Here is a 21,397-nt window from a genome sequence, read left to right on the forward strand (position 1 = left end):
CAAACACGTTATCATAAAACATTTTAATTCTCGCTTGTTTTGCTTCAGTGTTGATAGTCAGTAGCTTTACCAGAAATGCTCTACTGTTTTGACATAACTGCATTGAAAAACGTATTACTTTTCAACCTAGCAGTTGTACATGTTGTAATAAGAAAAATGATTATTCAACGAATTAGTAGTATGCAGGTCCTCACAATTATCAATTCCTCTTCAACATATAAGGACCTCACATGGTTATTTCATGTAATATATTTTTTTTTTTTATTGAAAACTGAATGTACTGTTCGGCATATTTACACTAAAAAGTGATATTGTTTAAAGTCATTCATGTGCATATCTTTTCAGCCTTTGTACAATTAAAAATTTGTAGCTAAAAATTGGAACTTCGACACCTTAGGCGATAATTTACTTATTGGTCTGCGAAAATTAAACTTGACATTTTCTCAAATTTAGAATTTCAGATATTATGTTTGATAAATACACGAGCGTGAAAATGACGTCAAAGCAATATGTATAATAATAGAAAATGAGTAATGATTGCTAATGAGACAACTCTTCAACATAGAACATAGAACTTAAAGACTTAAGGTCACCGTACGGCCTTCAACAATGAACAAACCTAATACCGCATACTGCATACCGCATAGTCAGCTATAAAAAGGCCCGAAATGACAAATGTAAAAAAAAAAAAACATAAAACTAAAGGCATGATATATGTACAATTACCATAACAAAACAATGAACGAAAAACAAATATAATATACAGCAGCTTTGACAGGCTCACACATAATGCAGCGGTGATAAAACACGACTGCCCGTGCAAAAAAAAAGCCAAAACAACAAAAAAACTGGGACAGCTGTAACAATACAAGACAAGAACAAAAAACAAACATTTCGTGTAATGAATACAGGTATCGCTGTGATGTCAAGCAAACTGCATAAAAACGATCCTTTTTGTAGTTGAATATAAATATCAGCTCAAAGTCATAAATATAAATAAACTTTAATATGCAATTTAAGTTGTAACTGTATTTATTGTAGTGAAAATAATGAACATTTTATTGTAATTACGAATGATTGGTTGCAAATTGCATCAATCCCAGAAGACAACACTTCATGTCTAGAATATAAACATTATTTTTCATTAAATATGTTAAATGGGTATAATATAAAAAAGAAGATGTGGTATGATTGTCAATGAGACAACTATCCTCAAAAGACCAAAATGACACAGATATTAACAACTATAGGTCACCGTACGGCCTTCAACAATGAACAAAGCCCATACCGCATAGTCAGCAATAAAAGGCTCCTGACTTGGGACAGGCACATACATAAATAATGTGGCGGGGTCCCAACCCTCCCCAAACCTGGGACAGTGGTATAACAGTACAACATAAGAACGAACTATAAAAATCAGTTGAAAAAGGCTTAACTCATCAGATGGACAAAAATATGTATATTTTTATCTTTATTCTTATAATCATCATGGACAATTTTTACAATGGTAACTTTATGAAAATCCGGATTAAATGTTTAAACAGTCTTCTACTTATATTTTAACAGCAAACTGCTTATAATAAAAACATATCTCAGTCGGATCTCTAGTTGAAATTTAAGTACAAAAATGGAACTTGTCATGAAATAGTTTAATAATACAACAGATTTGTGTTTTAAATGTAAAACACGAAAATAAAAGCATTGATATATCAACTTGCTGCATATTCTATTATTATACATTCTAAGACTAAAACACAAATTACCATAACAAGAAAACCATATGCATGGCTCTTGAGATATATATGAGACATCAAAGTCGCGTAGGGTTTTTTTTTAATAACAAAATAACCTAGTGCGTCTACAATTGATTAATTTTAAGCGCTACTTAGTCGGAAAATAGTCTTATTTCATTTAGGCGTATTATCAAAGTATAATTTAGCTATATTTATCATCTTTATTAAGTAGTATAAAAACAAATGTATGACACATAGTATACAAATAAACCCTTTAAAAGTCATACTTGTAGTTTTAGATCTTGTTTCTCTGAAATTATACGTCACAAAATGGTGCTATTCATAAAAACATATCGAACAAATCAAACAAAGAAAAACCAAAACAACCATCATAAAAGTAATATAAAACAATAGTCCCCAAAAATACAGAAGAAAAAGCCCCCCCAAAATACTTTTAAAGTCTAATGAAAATAAACCGCTTATAATATATACTTTTATTTCTGAAATATTTGATGTAAAGATATGTTCCTTTCAGTTAATAACCACAATTACATTGAAAATGTCAAATTGTTTAAAACATATGACGTGCATGATCGAAAACCACCTAATTTTAACATCAAAACATGACCGGTAACAGTTTTTATAAACTATATGCGTATGTCGACAATACATGTCTCTTCAGTGATTTCCAAAACTTTGCATGCATCCTTATTTGGAAACCAAAACATATCTAGTCTAGTGTAATGATGGCAAAAGGTTTATAATTAACAACAAATTAAGTGTTAATTGTATCATAAATTTACAGAGCTAACGATAAAAGTCGTGCTTACTAATGTTGAAGATGCTTTTAATTTCGTCTTTATAGATACAAGAACATAATTCTACATGTTTTGTATTAACTCAAATTTTTCCCTTGTCTTAACTATTTCAAACTGCTGTTAAAAGGGAACTTTTGTTTACAAACAACTATATAAAAAAAAAATATCCACGTCAATGACGGTTATTATACATAGATCCGTTGTCTAAAAGTAACACCCTAGACAAGCGGTGATCCCATTGAAGCATTTACTAAAAAATCTCCATCCAGCCTCCATGTGATGTGGTATGTCAGTCACAATATCTGATATAAACCAGAGCAGCTCACATCTAAAATATACAAGTCGACTGCTTTATTTAAGAATAGAGTTATTTTTGAATTACTTTTTGGTGTAAAAAAAATATTTTTGAAACAATGTTTCACTTTCCACAAGGTTTCTGGTTATTTGTTCTTCGAGATACACAAAAAGCGTTCAATATTTGCTTTCCAATCAATAGAATAAGAAGCTCTTAGTATGATGTTGTTTAATTTATGGGTAAACGTAACCATTACGTTGACCAAACTAAAGAACGGATCAACATATGACGACATCATGAGTCACTTACAGGTTTATTTAGAGACAAATTGTAGAACAATTTTTACCATTTCTTCCATAATCTAATAGAATTATATAAAACCTTGAAAGTACATGTTTTAAGAATATGCATGATAGTTATTGGCCGGGTTAGTTTCCCTTATTACAAAACATGCATGTACCACAATAACATGAAATAAATCTAAATCTTGTTTTCTTGCAGTATTCTGTTTATGAATTGGATCTATTGTACATACATGTACCACAATAACATGAAATAAATCTAAATCTTGTTTTTTTGCAGTATTCTGTTTATGAATTGGATCTATTGTACATACATGTACGTGCTTAGTTTGTCAATTTTAAAAAATAAGGAGACGTGGTATGATTGTCAATAAGACAACTATCCACCAAAGTTCAAATGAAGTGGATTTAGGCAATTATAGGCAACCGTACGGCTTTCAACAATGAGAAAACCTTATACCGTATGTTCGGCTATAAAAGGCCCTGATCGCCAGCTTTTTATCAGATGTGCAATTGTTTATATTCTCTTATTTCCCAAAAGAATACAATTTCTATAGAAAATAAAGAAAAAGATTCCAAGGGGCCAAAAAAAGCGAGAAGTTGAAAAGAGACAACACCGTTTTCGAATTATATATAGCAAAACAAACAACGATCCACATAAAAGTTAACGGAATCTAAAAATATTACAAAACCAAAAACCAAAAGTGAAAAAAATCGTATGACCGGGATGGTATCCCGTAGCAATTAATGGAAATTACAAATTCTGGTGATAAGTCATGAAAATCATATTTTACTTTGCTATGATACTTTGAAAAGCAATGTAGCATTTATAAAAAAAAATACGTCTTTAAAGAACTTTTAAATACAATGATCAGTAATAAGAGACAAAGTCGAAGTATGGATAGTTTCTACTGCCAGGCAATTAAAAACTTAAGGTTGCCGAGTTGGGTTTGTCAATGGCCAATTCCAAATCTTTAACAAAACATATGCTATTTTGTTTCTGATGGGGTGCATCAATTTATATCTTGTTCTGACACAGACTGGATTGATTTATCAAGCACCCTTCTGGTAGATCAGATAAAGAATATCATCTGTTTGAAGACCGTAGGTTGGTGAATAATAGTCGTTAATTATTTGATAATGCTATTGAATTGGTGTGTCATTGACGTTTACCCTTACGTCCTGTCAATCATGATCACACATGTTGTTTATTTACCCTAGTCTGCTCGCCGCGTCCGTCCAGGTACAAATCGAAAATCTGAGAACCAACGGAAGAAGAATAATGTGTGATGTGATAAACCTCTAGATGAAATGAGACGAACTATATTGACAGGTTATGTTATTCTGATAAGCAGGCATCGTTCCAATTTTATTAAAAAACAAAACAATAAGACAATGTAAGTGTCGAGTGATGTCCGTTTGAATTTCCCGAAAATTTTTGTTATAACAATTATCAAAATAATGAATTTGAAGGAAGGAAGTAACTGGAACAAGACACTATACTTGCACTAACCTTTTTAAAGCACCGTTGAAATTATAACCCATACAAAACTTCGACAGTCCACAACGTGTAGCACACTCTATTTGTGATGGACACTGAATATCATCAACTGCCGCCATGTCAGCCTTGTTATTATCCATACTACAGCTATCAAAACGACCGACAAATTTATCTGAAACTATATTATTATTACATTGAATTTTTCTTCATCAGGATTTGATCATTCCAAAACAAATGAAAGACGGATATATAAATACCTGGATACATTAGGAGCCACATCACTTAAAAGGGCATGAGTACTCTCAGATCTGTTCCTTTTTGTTGTTTGGATATACAAGTACCCCGCCACGTCCATTTTGTGTTTTTGTTAGATGTAGTTCTATTTGTATTCATCTGATGAGTTAAACCTTTTTCAACTGATTTTTATAGGTTGTTCTTATGTTGTACGGTTACACCACTGTCCAATGTTATGGGGAGGGTTGGGATCCCGCTAACATGTGTAACCCCGCCACATTCTGTATGTATGTCCCTGTCCCAAGTCAGGAGCCAGTAATTCAGTGCTTGTCGGTTGTTGATGTGTTACATATTTGTTTTTCGTTCATTTTTTTGAAAATAAATTAGGCAGTTAGTTTACTCGTTTTAATTGTTTTACGTTTGTCATTTCGGGGCCTTTTATAGCTGATTATGCGGTATGAGCTTTGCTCATTGTTTAAGGGCGTATAATTGTTAATTTTTGTGTCATTTGGTCTCTTGTGAAGAGTTGTCTCATCGGCAATCATACCACATCTTCTTTTTTTATTTGAAACGAATAGCCATATCTACCTAAGGTCACCTTTTTCAAATAGAAGTTGGAATCTTAGTTTCTTCCCCGAGGGTTTCACCAGCCCAGTAGTCAGCACTTCGGTGTTGACATGAATATCAATTATATGGTCATTTTTATAAATTTTCTGTTTACAAAACCTTGAATTTTTCGAAAAACTAAGGATTTTCTTACCCCAGGAGTAGATTACCTTAGCCGTATTTGGCACAACTTTTTGGAATTTTGGATCCTCATTAATGCTCTTCAACTTTGTATTGATTTGGCTTTTTAACTATTTTGATCTGAGCGTCACTGATAAGTCTTATGTAGACGAAACGCGCGTCTGGCGTATAAAATTATAATCCTGGTACTTTTGATAACTATTTACACCACTGGGTCAATGCCACTGCTGGTGGACGTTTCGTCCCCGAGGGTATCACCAGCCCAGTAGTCAGCACTTCGGTGTTGACATGAATATCAATTATATGGTCATTTTTATAAATTTTCTGTTTACAAAACCTTGAATTTTTCGAAAAACTAAGGATTTTCTTACCCCAGGAGTAGATTACCTTAGCCGTATTTGGCACAACATTTTGGAATTTTGGATCCTCAATGCTCTTCAACTTTGTATTGATTTGGCTTTTTGGCTATTTTGATCTGAGCGTCACTGATAAGTCTTATGTAGACGAAACGCGCGTCTGGCGTATAAAATTTTAATCCTGGTACTTTTAATAACTATTTCTTGATATTTATCAACGGATATTTTAAAAGTTATGTCATAAATAATGACACTGTCGAAGCACTTACTACTTAGCTGATGATACCTGCTGTGACTAGCGGTTCACCATCAGTGCTATTTACCAAGTGGTAAAAAATGATATATCAGTTTATAAATTTGGAAGGTTAAAAAAAAAATCCCAAAAATACTGAACTCCGATGAAAATTCAAAAAGGAAAGTCCCTAATCAAATGGCAAAATTAAAAGCTAAAACACATCAAACGAATGGATAACAACTGTCGTATTCCTGACTTGGTACAGACATTATTTTATGTAGAAAATGGTGGATTAAACCTGGTTTTATAGCTATCTAAACCTCTCACTTGTATGACAGTCGCATCAAATTCCATGCGATTGTTTATGTTTATTTTAATCAGTAGTGAAAGCAAAAGAAATACATGAAACGCTATACAAATAGTAATCTCATTGTCAATCATGACACATCTCCTTATTTTAATGAAGATTGAACGTTTACTTTGTAATTGAAATTAAAAAAAAAATGAAGCTTAGATTCAAACATTACTTTTATGAAAAGAAAATGAAAAAAGGAGTTATTGGTACATTACCTTCCAGCTGTATTTTCCATTCTGCTGATCTACCATAATTATAGCTGACTAATACACCAATACCTCTCACTTCAACCTTATTTGTATTTATCACATTGCTCAAAGCATTTTCACCAACGAGTAGTCCAATTCCATATCCAATGTGCCCACCTGTATAACTAATCCAGAATGGTAGATACACATTACAATTAAGTATATTTGGAGTATCAACTTCTTTGAAATACATGCTTTCGGCAGTTAACGAATCGTCCGCCCGATAAAGAAGATGCGACTTAATGTTTCCCCATCCACCAAGACGTATCTCATACAATGGTAATAAAGAATTTTTGACATCTGAACTAGATAGAAGAATATGTACAGACGCACATGCCTTTACCTCAAATGCCAACGTTATTCCTTTCAGGTCAAGGTTGTACCTATTTATGTCAATGGTATAATTCATAATATCAGCTATTGAAGAGGCTTTCACATACCCACTGTCTTCTGTCAATACATTGTTTACTATATGTATACCTACAATATACATACATGTGAATAATACGGGCTACGCTTTCATGCTTTCTAGAATTGACCGTTTTCAAAGAAGTTCGGTGACGTAAGTCTTTTCGGTAAATTTGGGTTTTCTTCCTAAAATCAACGCTTCTGTAGTCGCTAAATGATACTACGCCACTAATTACTAACAATTGGTCGCTTTATTCATTTAAAAAAGTAAGGTTTGAATTAGCTAATTAGCTTACTTTTGTTTCTTCGAATTGCTTTAAAATTTTCCCTTTGACTTAATAAAATTAATATTTGTCGTGATTGGGGTTCAAACGCCATCAATCATGTGTGACTGTTCATGACGCATCAAAGAAACCTCTCGACTACCAAACGGTTAATTTTAAAATGAAATGCGGAGTGTTGATCCCCAACAGACATCTATTCTTTGTGTGCACGTCTTCAGTCATGAATCTGCAATCCAGTGGTTATCGTATGTTCATGTCTGCTATGAATCTTTTTCGTAAACTGCTTTAAACTAGGACGTTAATTTTCTAGTTTGAATTGTTGCCATATCGGGGTCTTTCTATAACTGACTAAACGGTATGAGTTTTGCTCATTGCTGAAGGCCGTACTGTGAACTGTGATCTATAATGGCTTATATGCGCAACGTCTTTCGATGTATAGGAAATATTGTCTCATTTGTAGTCTACCAACATCTCCCACTTGAAGACAAATAAGAAATTTCTGTTTTGGATTAATCGTTTGTCTAGTTTGTTGTGATATTAGGATATTTTGTAATATGAATGCGGCACTGTTTGTTAATATTTTAATAATGTTAATAATTAACCACTTTTCATTTAATTCAATAGAAATTAAGAACATTGCTGAGTTGATGCTAAGAGTATTTTCATCTCTTTAAATGCATGAATTTTGCATATTGGTAGAAAATTATTTCTGTAAATCGTGAAAAAAGATCAAATGTAGCTTTCCTTGATCAAATATGTTCAAATGTGCTTTCTTTTTATAATGATGGACACATTTTTAAACCATATTCCTGATATCGTAGGTTCTACGATTTTGAATCAATTTGCGTATACTATGAAACTGCTTATTATGGTGGCCGATTAAGGCCATTTCGCGTTTTCGCCTTTTCGCCTTTTATATTCTATAGGGCGAAAACGCGAAAACGCGAAATCGCGAAGTCGAAAATGCGAAAAGGCGATGTCGAAAACGCGAAATCGCGAAAAGGCAAAGTCGAAAACGCAAAAAACGCGATGTCGATAAGTCAAAAACCCTTTTCGAGATTTCGCGTTTTCGCGTTTTCGCGTTTTTACGATATACATATTATTATAACATAACATTTTAAATATAATTGGAGACAAGACTACAAAGTATAAGTCATTCAAATGATTGTCATATAGATTTCATATCTGTGGTTTACTTTAAATATTTTTAAGTATTTTTAATATATAAGTCTTTTCGACTTCGCGATTTCGCGTTTTCGCGTTTTTTGCGCCCTATAGAATATGAAAGGCGAAAACGCGAAAACGCGAAATGGCCTTAACCGGCCACCATAGCTTATCCTGGTTGATTAATGTTTTATTGCATTCAAGTGACTTGAGTGGTTATTTTTCGTATGACAGTTTGAAGGAAATAGACAGTAGGAATTGTTTTTTGTATTAAGTTAATGGTGGCGACAACGACAGACAACGGGCAAAATGACATGGCAAAAGCTCACATTTGCCTATTTGATTGGGTAAGCTAATAAGGGTATTTGATGTGATTACTAATGAGTCAACTATGCATATAAATCAAAAGTACAAAGACGTACCAAGGACATGTCATCGTAGGGCCTTCAAGCCGTAGAATAAGCTATAAAAGAAAAAAACTACAATACAATGGTAAAAGAAAAGATGGACAAGAAAGTACAGATGCACCTAACGACTATTAGTTGAATAAAGATACTATATAGAACCTGTCTTGAGACAGGGACATATCGTAAAACAACGAATTTTCGCAAGCGATTTATTTTTGCGACTTTCGCGAGAAGAAAAATAACGCGAATATAAATCATCCCAAATATGTAAAACTTGGATCTTTCCTTATTAAACTAAATCAAACGACTCAGAAAATCGCGAATTGAATAGCTGCGAAGTGATCTAGAAAGGGTAAATCGCAAAATTAAGTATACGCGAAAAGAAGTTGGTTTACATAGATGTAGGAAGATGTGGCGTGAGTGCCAATGAGACAACCCTCCATCCAAATAACAATTTATAAAAGTAAACCATTATAGGTCTCAATGTGCGGCCTTCAACACGGAGCCTTGGCTCACACCGAACAACAAGCTATAAAGGACCCCAAAATTACTAGTGTAAAACCATTCAAACGGGAAAACCAACGGTCTAATCTATATAAAACACGAGAAACGAGAAACGCGTATAAATTACATAAACAAACGACAACTACTGTACATCAGATTCCTGACTTAGGACAGGTGCAAACATTTGCAGCGGGAATAAACGTTTTAATGGTACCAAACCTTCTCCCTTTTTCTGAAACAATAGCATAACATCACAACATAGAAAAACACACGATAAAATATCAATTGTCAGGCTTAACTCCATTTGAATGCAAATGCACAGTTAATAAAGTATTAGGAACAAACATTCAAGGCCAAAAAGCAAACAAACAAAGCCAAACAAAGACATGGCAAGACACCACTACGAAATATTTAACCCTTCGAAAATAATCACTTTTGAAAAAAACCGGTTTTAATAATACAGGTGAATCTTGAAGTTTATACAAATGTAGTATGAATAAGTGAAAATTAGAAGATATTCCAAATAATCAAAGCTGGTATATAGACAAGATCCATATTAATATAAAATAACAAAAAAGCATTATAAACAGTATCAACAGGTCGAATTAACAAGAAAATACGATTTGAGAGTACTCGCAGTTACTGACAGCTAGTTAAAAGCCAAAAACAATAAATAATCAAAAATCATGCACCAGAAACTAAAATCAACTAAAACACATCCCAGGTATTTAGTATTTTAACGTCATGAACAGTCAGAGAAGACGTGACTTGTATATATGTATGTACAGATTTAGGCGGGTTCCAAATCTATGGCAGATTCCTAATCTATGGCAAATGTGACGTTACAAACGACAAACGTCAGATATTTGTTTTCTCCAAATCTATGGCAGATCTGGTGAAAGAGTAACATATAACGTCACAATTGAACAACGCTATATAACATTTTCGCCGACGCTAACGATGGCGGAACCCATATATTTGAATACCATTCAATATGAAGGTAATTACCTGACAACAATTATCGGGAGGAAGATGTGACCTATTTTTCCGAAGAGTGACAAAATGTGCTCTATCGGTCGATGCCCGCGATGAATACGTGTACCGCTATTTTCAGTACCGAATATTTTAGAAAAAGAGTTTTAGCGGTTATAGTTTACTGTCTACGGCTGGCACAGTTTCATCTATTTGTTACTTTTTTTTATCTTTTTTTTTTTTATAAAAAGCGGCCTTCTTGTTTGTTGTAGGACTTATTAGTTGGTTTAATGAATTAGTTATATAGGTACAATGCACATATTAAAAATGTTTATTTTTTTACAGAGGACATGATTTTAATCTTTTAGTCTGAATTAAGGTATATGAGTTTATCACTTATGATTTTTTTTTATTGATCATTATGGAATGTTTATTTCATTAATGATTATAGGCATGCTTCCATTGTCGTAAATTCCCACTTGCTTAAGACAAATCATTTGTCGAAAATGTATTGCATTGTTTTCCATTTGCATAAAATTTTCCAAAGATTTGAAAAAAACAACATAAATCCGCCATAGATTAGAAAATTACAAAACTTGCCATAGTTTAGGTTGTAAAAAATCTGCCATAGATTTGGAATGGCATGACGTCACATTTGCCACAGATAAGGAATCTGTCATAGATTTGGAACCCACCATAGATTTGAGTCCTACATATATAAAGAATGTACCAAGGTTTCATAAAATGGGACCTTGGTGTTACGGCAAATAATACCAACAAACTTTAAACATCATTTGGGAAGGTTTTACTCATTAAATTGGTAATAAGCACAATCATAATAGCAAAAGGGAGAAAAAGTATCAATCTAAGAGAACTAGCAGATACTGAAATAAGTTATCAAAGGTACAAGGCTTATAATTTAATACGCAAAACGCGCGTTTCGTCTACATAAGACTAATCAGTGTCGCTCAGATCAAAATAGTTATAAGGCCAACAAGAACAAAGTTGGACAGCAATGAGGACCCAAATGTCCCCAAAGTTATGCCAGTTTATCAAATACTACCAATGAAGACTATTTGTTAGTTTAAGTAGCGGACGTGTTGATTTTTTTAACCGTAAACAAATTTTAGGATATAATAAAAATAATGAGTAAAGTAGCACGAATCATTTGGGAAGGTCTTGCCTCATCAAATTAGTATTGATAACTAAAAGAAAAGGACGAGCATATTAAAAAAATAACATTACTGAACTTACCACAACACTTCAGAATGAGTAAATATAAAATAGAAATGTAAAAAAACAGATGCATCTGAAATAGAATATTTCACAAAATCCTGTATAGTTTTACTGATCCGTCTTTTCGAATGATACTCAAATCGTATAGATAATTATAAATTGCTAGACTGCTATAAAGATTACAGACACAGATAATATTGGTCTCTTGAGATGATAGATGCATGATTAAATGCATATACGACATCACAAAGTTTATCAATTAAGAGTGATAAATAGAGAAACTGTTAAAGATACAATGAAATGTCCCACATTGAAGTTTAATTGACGTGACCAGAAGATAGTCAGTTCTGAAAAAACAAGTAACTTTTGAAACAAAATTTTAATTATAAACGGCAGTCTTGTACTTTTAGTACAAGGAGTTGGCAATCTATCAATTTGCGTTGTAGGTACAGCTACCAGTCTCAGACATTTGAAGGCCGTGACGACGTGTCTATATATCTAAGAATAACTCATTTTCTGTGTAATCAATTGCCGTAATATTGATCAGAATGCATGTGTACTGTTAAAATGATGCGACAAGTTTAAGTGAGATATATACACATGCAGCAGTACAAATTGTATTTGAAGCCAGAACTATCTAGATATGAATAATTTTCTATATTTAAATACTTCCCTTTAAAACACACTCTGGTTACAGTAAGAGAGCTAGGACAATCATGGTAAAAGAAAGATAAATATGCTAGATATACTAACTGGAGGTGTGATGAGATGATTAAAGCTATAAATTTTCTCCTTGATAACATTTATGTACGTTTTGACAACAAAGCTTATCAACAGATTCTAGGTATCTAAATGATTACCAATTTTGCTCCTTTAATAACAGATTTGTTCATATACTGTTATGAATCAGAGCTTGTGGCCAAACTTAGACCAGTCTAAATTCTTTTTTATTGATACACTGAAGAACACTCTCCGTTATCTTGAAACTATTTTATGTTAAATGATTAAGAATTCTCTAAATATACTTCCGATATTTTGTTTATATATTCCGTTGTTGTAGTTCTTATTGAATGTTATGACTTTCGGCCTCATTTAATTTTCTCATTACCCTTAAATTAATCATGATTTTACAAAATGGCAAGAAATCATTAAACACAAATTCTTCAAGGATATTTACATACAAAAAAAAATCATTTCAATTGTGAATTCAACCGCCGTCAATCGAAATTCCACTTTTAATCCCGGTGCAATTGTTTGCACCTGTCCTAGGTCAAGAATCTGATGTTTAGTGGTTGTCGTTTGTTTATGTGGTTCGTAAGTGTTTCTCGTTTCTCGTTTTTTATATAGATTAGACCATTGGTTTTCCCGTCTAAATAGTTTTACACTAGTAATTGTTGGGGTCCTTTTTAGCTTGCTGTTCGGTTTGAGTCTAGGCTCCGTCTTGAAGACCGTACATTGACCTATAAAGGTTTACTTTTATAAATTGCGACTTGGACGGAGAGTTGTCTCATTGGCAATCATACCACATTTTCGTATATCTATAAGCACTTTTTATAATTGTGTCAAAATTAGCAATGCCGCTGCAGCCAGACAATTAACTAATATGCAAGGAGATATCCATAAATATACCCATGCAAAGCAAGAAGAAGACGAACCTAATCTAGATTATCTTCATATTATACTGTAAGGTCAACAGTGAACGGGAGAGCTTTGCCTGTGACATTACCTGAAAAACTCAAAGCCTCATTTATCTGGTTTCATGAATAAAACCAAAGAGGGGTATACAATATGTAGGACAAACAAGTATGATTTACCGACATTTAGGTAAACACTTCCACAATATTAGATTCATAAGATTTCAACCGCTCGAAAAGATTCAGAAACAAGGGCAATCGCACAAATAATTTGATGATTTGCGTAAAATTATTGAACTGTCATTGAATAAACGACTTTAGACAGATAATCCCTAGGTCTAAATGACTATATAACTGGACAAGGGACAATATCTACAACTTTTTCTATTGATATCATGAATATTATGGATAAAAGACAAAAAAATAATAGGTCACAAGGCAAACGTATCAATAGAAATCAACGAATTAAACATCGTATAAGTTAAATACTTGGTAATCTCTTATCTACATTTAAAAACAATGGTAGGCATCAATTATTATGTAAACTGGGTAAAAAAACAATTAGTGAATTACATAATATTTTCGAGGAGTGCGACACCATCTTTTTCTTCAGCACACTATTCGCGTATAATTACAGCTTTTTGCTACTATCGGCCGTTTTCGCGTATCGACAAACCTGAAGATCATTAACGGCACTTTCTGAAAATTAAACATGTAAACAGAGGTATTGATGTTTTCAACTTACCGAGTATCTCTAATTACTCTACCGTTCAAAACTTTATACCTCCCCTATTTTGATAATGCAGAACCATCTATTATTTCGTACACATACAAAAAAACACAGAAGTTTAATTTTTAAATATACGTAGGTAACATCAGACGTCAATGTACAAAATAATACTCCTTTTGCTTGAAATTGTGATTCGTCGTGATATAATCCATATGGACATGTTATAACGGGGGTCTCAATATCGTCCAGGACAGAGAGGTTAAAAACTTTTTGAAAAAAGGACAAAAATATCGTCCTCCGTCTAAAATAGACTGGAAACAGTGTCGTCAAGTCACCAAAGATGCTCTTTCCCCATTTTGTGAATATTGCTGTAAACGGTAAAAACCTGATAAACATCTCTTTCTTGATTCTCATTTGAATAAAGGTATGAATGTTGTAAATAATAGAATATCACATTTTGAAAATAATTCAGAAATAAATAAAAGAGAACATAGCCCGACTATTTCCAGGCTAAGAAATAAACTTTAAGAAATTTCTAAGCGGTTTGTGTTTGTACCTGCCGACAAAGCAGCTAACAATGTGGTGATGGTATGTAACACTTCAAGGACGTTCTTAATAATGAAACTGTAAATTCATCTACATGCAAGTCCTTGCGTTCCACTGAGAGTCAAATAGTAAACAAACATATCATCACCACATCACATGTTAAGGCTTATTCTGAACATTTAAAGTCCCTACTATGTATTAGTTACCTAAACTACACAAAAAAAAACCCAGTAAAATATTGTTTTATTTCGGCCATTAATAAGTGTTCTACAACTTATCTTTCAGAGCTTTTAACAAGTTCCTTAACCATATCAAAAGAATTTTCATAAACTTTTGTAATAAAATATATGAGAAAGTTGAAATAACTTTTTTTGGAGTGTAAACAAATCTTTGAATGCTTTAGATAAATTACGTGTTTCTGATGGTTCCTTTGATTCTGGTGACAGATTTAACTTTGCTACTCTTAACACTACACTTCCACACAATCTTAGCAAACAAAAGTTTTCCTATTTAACTAAATGGTCGTTTGGTAAATCTGAATGCAAATATATATGCTGCAATTCATTTAAAGACTTCTTCTACAATATGAAAGATAAATATGCTAGATAAACCTACTTGAGGTGTAATGAAATGAGTGAAGCTGGTAATTTTCTCCTTGGTTATATTTCTGTACGTTTCGGAAACAAAGTTTATCGACAGGCTGTAGGTATATCAATGGACACTAATTGCACCCCTTTTATAGGAAAATTGTTTTTGTATTGTTACGAATCACTGTTCATGACCAAACTCAGTAAAACACCGTCTAAATTGCATTTAATTGTACACTTACTGTTATATTGATGATATTAGTTCGTTAAATAATCAAAAAAAATCTAAATATACTGCCAATTCAACTAAAGAAACTTACTTTAAATTATTATCTCTCTTATTGGATGCCTTTTTTATGATATGCTTTTCTATTCATTGTTTTATTCTTTCAGGTAAATAATGGTCATATACATGTAGCTTCTGATTTTATATATGTGTTTACAAATCCCCAACTTTCAAAGGTTCGGAATTGAGCGTTTCTATTACCTCTAGGAATTGTTGGTCTTCAATGTTATTCAACTTCGTACTTTTTTTAGACTTTAAATCTTTTTTATAAGAACGTCACTTATGAGTCTTTTGTAGACGAAACTCGCGTTTGGCGCGAATACAAAATGTTAATCCTGGTATCTTTGTGATCAGTTTATTAAAGGGTTAATCTAGAAGTGTGTTTCAGATGTACGAAATATTTTGATTCTTATTTCCAAAAACTGACAAGGGAGAGTGATGAAAGATACCAAAAGGGATTCATAGATCGAAAAAAAAATGACAACGCCATGGCTAGGAAGAAAAGTCAAACAGACAAACAACAGTACACAAGACACACCATAGAAAACTAAAGTCGTAGCAACACGAACCCCACCAAAAACTGGGGGGGGGGTCTCGGGTACTCCGGAAGCATGCTGTTTTTAAAAGAATTCTGAACCAGCTATCTCTTAAGTGTAGTTTGCAATATAATCTTGGAAGTATAAAATTACGATTTTAAGCTATTTAGATATATTCAATCCGTTTGTTTTTGAGAAAGGATACACTCTCATTTCTGACAAACTAATTGTATGCAGGTAAACATATTTAGAACCTTATCTATAATATATACACGCGTTTTTTTATATAACTAAATCACGCACAACCTGCAACATATTAATAGAGCATCCATTTGCATATTCAGTTTATTTTTGCTGGAAAATTCATACATAGGTTTCTAATATAATTGTGCATGGATTCCTTGAAATTTAATTCAGATATAGAAGTAAAAAAAACGGAAGTGAATGTACATGCTATTTAATGTAAAACATACAATATTACGGGAAAATATGAAAATGGCAGGAAAAACAAATTATTTCCACTACCTGCATGAACTTTGTAAACTTTACATTAGTTTATATGTTGAATTTTGCAGTTTTCTAAGCAGACGTTCGTTCGTTCAATCGTTTCTCTAACTTTTTCACACTTGTGTCTTATATCAATCGTGGCTTTTAAGCTATGTGATAACATTGACGAAAATCAGCATTCGGTGTGTAATATGACTTTTGACTCAACTTGCTGCTGACATATTGATTATAAAGGTCAGCCAGCAGTTTGCGTTTTGTGATACAGCAATTTTCTTCAGTTTATGGTATCTGATACACCTAAAATATCTGTATGTGAAATTGAATAATTAAGAGGCAGCAGTATAGTTAACTGATATTGTTTTACTTCCTGTATGTGGTTTCTGGTAACCTTTTAGCTGAACTATTATCCTTGTGCGTATGTTGTATGTAATGAGTAATACGTCTGTTATAGGAAAGGTTCATGTATAAAGAATACAATGGTTTCTGTATGAGAAAAAGTTGTTACTCGTATGGGTTAATTCTTTGCCTTATGTTGGTGGGTGAAACACACTCAAACTTTATTAGCTGGTACCCAAATGGCGGCTTTGTGGTGAGATCAATGAAATCGGCAACTGGATCTATATACGTTGTAACTACCTTTCCACCCTTGTGTATAATTTCATTATCGTTTAGATCAAATTTGAAAAGTGCTGCATTACTACGGTCATCGGTTAGTACCAAGTGCGGGTTCGTAGGGTTTTCACTTCCGCCTTTTGGGTGGATACACTTGTTACTTGTTGCATGTATTATGTATCCCCATTCTCCGTCGACGCGTTGAAATTTCCAATGCATTCTTTCGTGTATATCTTTATGTCGTACTAGATCTGTGTTATTCGCAGGATTTGCTTGTCCCCCTCTTGGGTGAATAAACTGGTCATAAGCAGACACTTTGATAAGGAACGTTGTCATGTTGTCATGTGATAGTAGCTAAAAATAGATATAGAACAAATACAAAATGTATAAGACAAAACTTATTCACGATGCCATATTTTATGTCTAAAACAACAGACAGGTATTAAGGATTTTCGATCCTCTTGTTTTTGACTTTTTGTTAGATATTCGGAATTTTCTGGTTCTATCCATGCAGTGCCATTAAAGAATTTGCCCGTTAAGCCGTTCTTTTCTTTTCATAACTTTATTACATATAGTTTAAGAAGTCATATTTGAAAAGGTGCCAATGAAAAATATATGAAAAATATAGGGAGAATCATTTCCATCCAATTTTTAATGGCTTATATCTCGAAAACAAGGACAGATCTTTGATTTTTTCCTGCCCTTTTAGTTCTTTTATCTGTAGTCGCATCAATTTATAATAGTATTTTAAAAAACTTATTATTTTGAAACAGAGTAGCGAACATCCTTAAATCTGAATAAGTATCAACATTGACGCTCGCTTCAAAACAGTAAGAAGACCAAATCAATTTCAAAGAACGTAAGCATTGTAAGCCTTAAAGTCTCAAAGTGGTGACAAATCTGATAAATGTTATATCTGTCTAGGGAAGATACCTATAGAAGTCAAAATGCTTTTAACATTTTTTGAATAGTTAATGTCCAGATAATGATGAAAAGAATATGTGGTATGATTGCCAATGAGACAACTCTTCACAAGAGACCAAATGACACAGAAATTAACAGCTGTAGGTCACCGTTCGGCTTATAACAATGCGAAAAGCCCATACTGCATAGTCAGCTATAAAAGGCCTCGAAATCACAATGTAAAACAGTTCAAACGAGAAAACTAACGGCCAAATTAATGTAAAAAAAAATGAACGAAACACAAATATGTAACACACCAATAAACGACACCCACTGAATTACAGACTCCTGACTTGGGACAGACACATTCATACATATTGTAGCGGAGTTAAACATGTTAGCGGGATCCCAACCCTCTCCCTAACCTGGGACAGTGGTGTAACAGTACAACATAAGAAGGACCTATAAAAATTAGTTGAAAAAAGGGTTAACTCATCAGAGGGATACAAAAAGAAATACATCTAACAAAAACACTGAGTGGTAGTGGCAGGGTATTATACATCCCTATGTACTTGTCAATGACCATATCAATTATACATGTTATAGTTCATGTAAACACAGGATCCGGAGGACAGTGATTAAACTAAGATAGTTATACCCTCATGGAGAATACACAATAAGAAATACGTCATTGGTTGAAATGAATTCAAAGTTTCATGATCGTCGTAATAAAGACTTACTATTATATTTATAACTCGCACCTTGGAATGAAAGATTTACGTTTGACAAGGTGTTACAAATTTTTAGAAGTGCCCTACTCCTTCAACATTTGTGAATTATAGCTCTTCATCTTTTATATGAGCTTTGGATTTTCAAATATTTTGGCCACGAGCATCACTGAAAAGACATGTATTGTCGAAATGCGCATCTGGTGCACGAAAATTGGTACCATTAATATAATTGTGACAGTTATTACAGTACTTAGTAGGTCACGTATCTCACTGCGTATCAATATACCCCCATAACCAAACTAGTGATTCTCAGCAAGAGCGGTGGTGGTGGTAAGGGATCTTCTGTGTCTAAAAGGTCTAGCATACTACAACAAATGCATTCAAATTAACGCCCCCAATCAAACCGGACGTGGTTTGGTATTAATATATCTTTTGCAGCCACAAGGTCCCCAAGTTTTAGGTTTGCACTACATAAAAAGGAATGCATTAAAGTGACATACAGTCACTATTAATACACTTTAACAATTGATGATGATTGTTCACTATTAATACAGATTGACAAGTAATGCTAATTGGAACGAAAAAAAATAAAAAGAATGAAATTAAAATGTTTGCAATTACCAGATGTAACGTTTTAACAAGATATAATTTATTTTCATTCATTTTGTATTGACGTTGAATAACCCAAAAATATCGATATAATTATAGATAATAAGTCGATACAGGGAATGAAAATAGTTCTCTGTTAAGATTTGGCTATACTTTATGTATTTTTGGTTTGATCAACTCTACAATGTTTGTAAAATGATTTGAGTTTTAAAATACGTTTTCATCAAACATCACTGGAGATACAATAATTGACGGAATGCGCATTTGATCAGTAAAATTTGCAAACTCAATGTTTTACTCCCATCTTTGTAAAGACCCTTGTCCGATGTTGAAGACGTTAGCTTGTTCTCTTCCGTCTTGTTTTTTGTTGTGACTGTGGGTTGCTATCCCACTTATGTACGATCCTTTAAAATTTTTGGTCTCTTTATATCGAGTACTATCTTTTAATGGCAGGTATGAAACTGGCAATCGGTAATCATCGGATGAATCTGCAAATCTCAGATAAACGGAATCGGTCGAGTTGTGACGATTGATGTAATTGGTTTAATCTTTATTATATCGGTTATGATTATCGTTATTATAAAAATAAGGGGATGTGGTTTTATTTCCAATTATCCACCAAAGTTCGAATGAAGTGGATGTTAGCAATTATAGGCAACCGTACGACATTCAACAATGAGAAAAATCCATACCGTATAGTCGTCTATAAAAGGCCCCGACATAAAAAATATGAATTCAATTGTGAAAACTAACGGTCTTATTTATAAAAAAAAACAAAAAAACACACAATTTACGAAAAACAAATATGATAGACATGAACCAACGACAACCACTGAACTACAGGCACCTGACTTGGGACAGGCACATAAAGAGTGCGGGGTTAATACATGTTTGTTAGCGCTGAACCCTCTCCCTAACCTGGGACAGTGGTGTAACAGCACAACATAAGAACAAACTATAAAAATCATTCGAAAAAACTCTTCAGATCGACACAAAGAAAAACATCAAACAAAACCACAGAAAGGACATGGCAGCTAATATATATATCCCTAATCCCTTACAACAACAAAAGACACTAAGTACAGATCTAAGAGTACTCACAGTTACTACACATGTATTTAAGACTAAAATATCAATCAGTACACATCCAACATCCAATGGATTTAGTGTAAAGACGGCATTAACAGTCAGAGAAAAACATGACCTCATGTAACGCCAAAATATAGGTATCGACATATTGCAGTACCGAGAAATCTACTGATAACAAAATCAATATTTATACCAATAATTACAATATTCAAATATTTAATTACAGTGTTGGTAACCATTTGGAATTAGTTTATTTAAAGGATTGAAAAATGTACTGTAGATTCTATATCTAGTAAACATGTCATACACAAACACACACACCAATGTCGTTAAGATAAAGTGTTGTGTTATAAATTATGTCGTTAATTTTCTCAATTGAATTGTTTCATATTTTTCATGTCGAGTCCTTTTATAGCCGACTATACGGTATGTTTTCCCTCCTCAAGACTCCTTAAGTATTTTTTTCTTAAACTATTGGTAATTTTATTTACTAGTTATAGTATTAATTTGTTCACCACCAAAACGAAAATTTATTATAATTTTTTTATGATATGAGAAAACAATATTTCCAAATATCATATTTAATCAATTACTTTTTTTTAACGAAAACATACCTCTTTTACTATACCAGATCTGTAAATTAAATCTATGGTCTATGTGAAACAAATCTGTAATTCACCCACTAGCACAATACACTTCTTTTTATAGTGTCACAATTTAAATCTTCTTCTTACAACTTAATCCACTAAGGACACTTTTACCAGGATATAATAAACAATATAATAATTTCGGAAACAATGTTGAATAATTTAAATTTTTCTTAATGAC

The 21,397-nt window shown here is 32.9% G+C and overlaps 1 protein-coding gene and 1 long non-coding RNA gene across 2 annotated transcripts; both read right to left on the reverse strand.

Annotated features, from left to right (window-relative positions):
• Positions 1–1,981: 1,981 nt before the first annotated feature.
• LOC139483614 (uncharacterized) lies at positions 1,982–11,925 on the reverse strand. The gene is made up of 4 exons (XM_071267608.1): positions 11,818–11,925; positions 6,792–7,304; positions 4,662–4,827; positions 1,982–2,879 (listed from the first exon to the last, which is right to left on the reverse strand). Exons 1-4 carry the CDS (start codon positions 11,870–11,872, stop codon positions 2,756–2,758), a joined length of 858 nt encoding a protein of 285 aa, XP_071123709.1. The 5' UTR covers positions 11,873–11,925; the 3' UTR covers positions 1,982–2,755.
• A 4,524-nt stretch (positions 11,926–16,449) lies between these two features.
• On the reverse strand, positions 16,450–21,240 carry LOC139483615 (uncharacterized). Its single transcript, XR_011655046.1, has 2 exons — positions 21,184–21,240; positions 16,450–17,591 (listed from the first exon to the last, which is right to left on the reverse strand). It is a non-coding gene; the product is annotated as an uncharacterized lncRNA (long non-coding RNA).
• Between the last annotated feature and the right edge of the window lie 157 nt (positions 21,241–21,397).

Source organism: Mytilus edulis, chromosome 7, assembly GCF_963676685.1.
Source record: "Mytilus edulis chromosome 7, xbMytEdul2.2, whole genome shotgun sequence".
NCBI classification, from domain to species: Eukaryota; Metazoa; Mollusca; class Bivalvia; order Mytilida; family Mytilidae; genus Mytilus; species Mytilus edulis.

Coding starts and splice junctions, on each gene's coding strand:
- LOC139483614 (XM_071267608.1), bottom strand. CDS start 11,872: ATGCATCTGTTTTTTTACATTTCTATTTTATATTTACTCATTCTGAAG. Junction 4,828..6,791: donor ATGGAAAATACAGCTGGAAG/GTAATGTACCAA, acceptor ATAATAATATAG/TTTCAGATAAATTTGTCGGT. Junction 2,880..4,661: donor TTCAACGGTGCTTTAAAAAG/GTTAGTGCAAGT, acceptor TGTATATTTTAG/ATGTGAGCTGCTCTGGTTTA.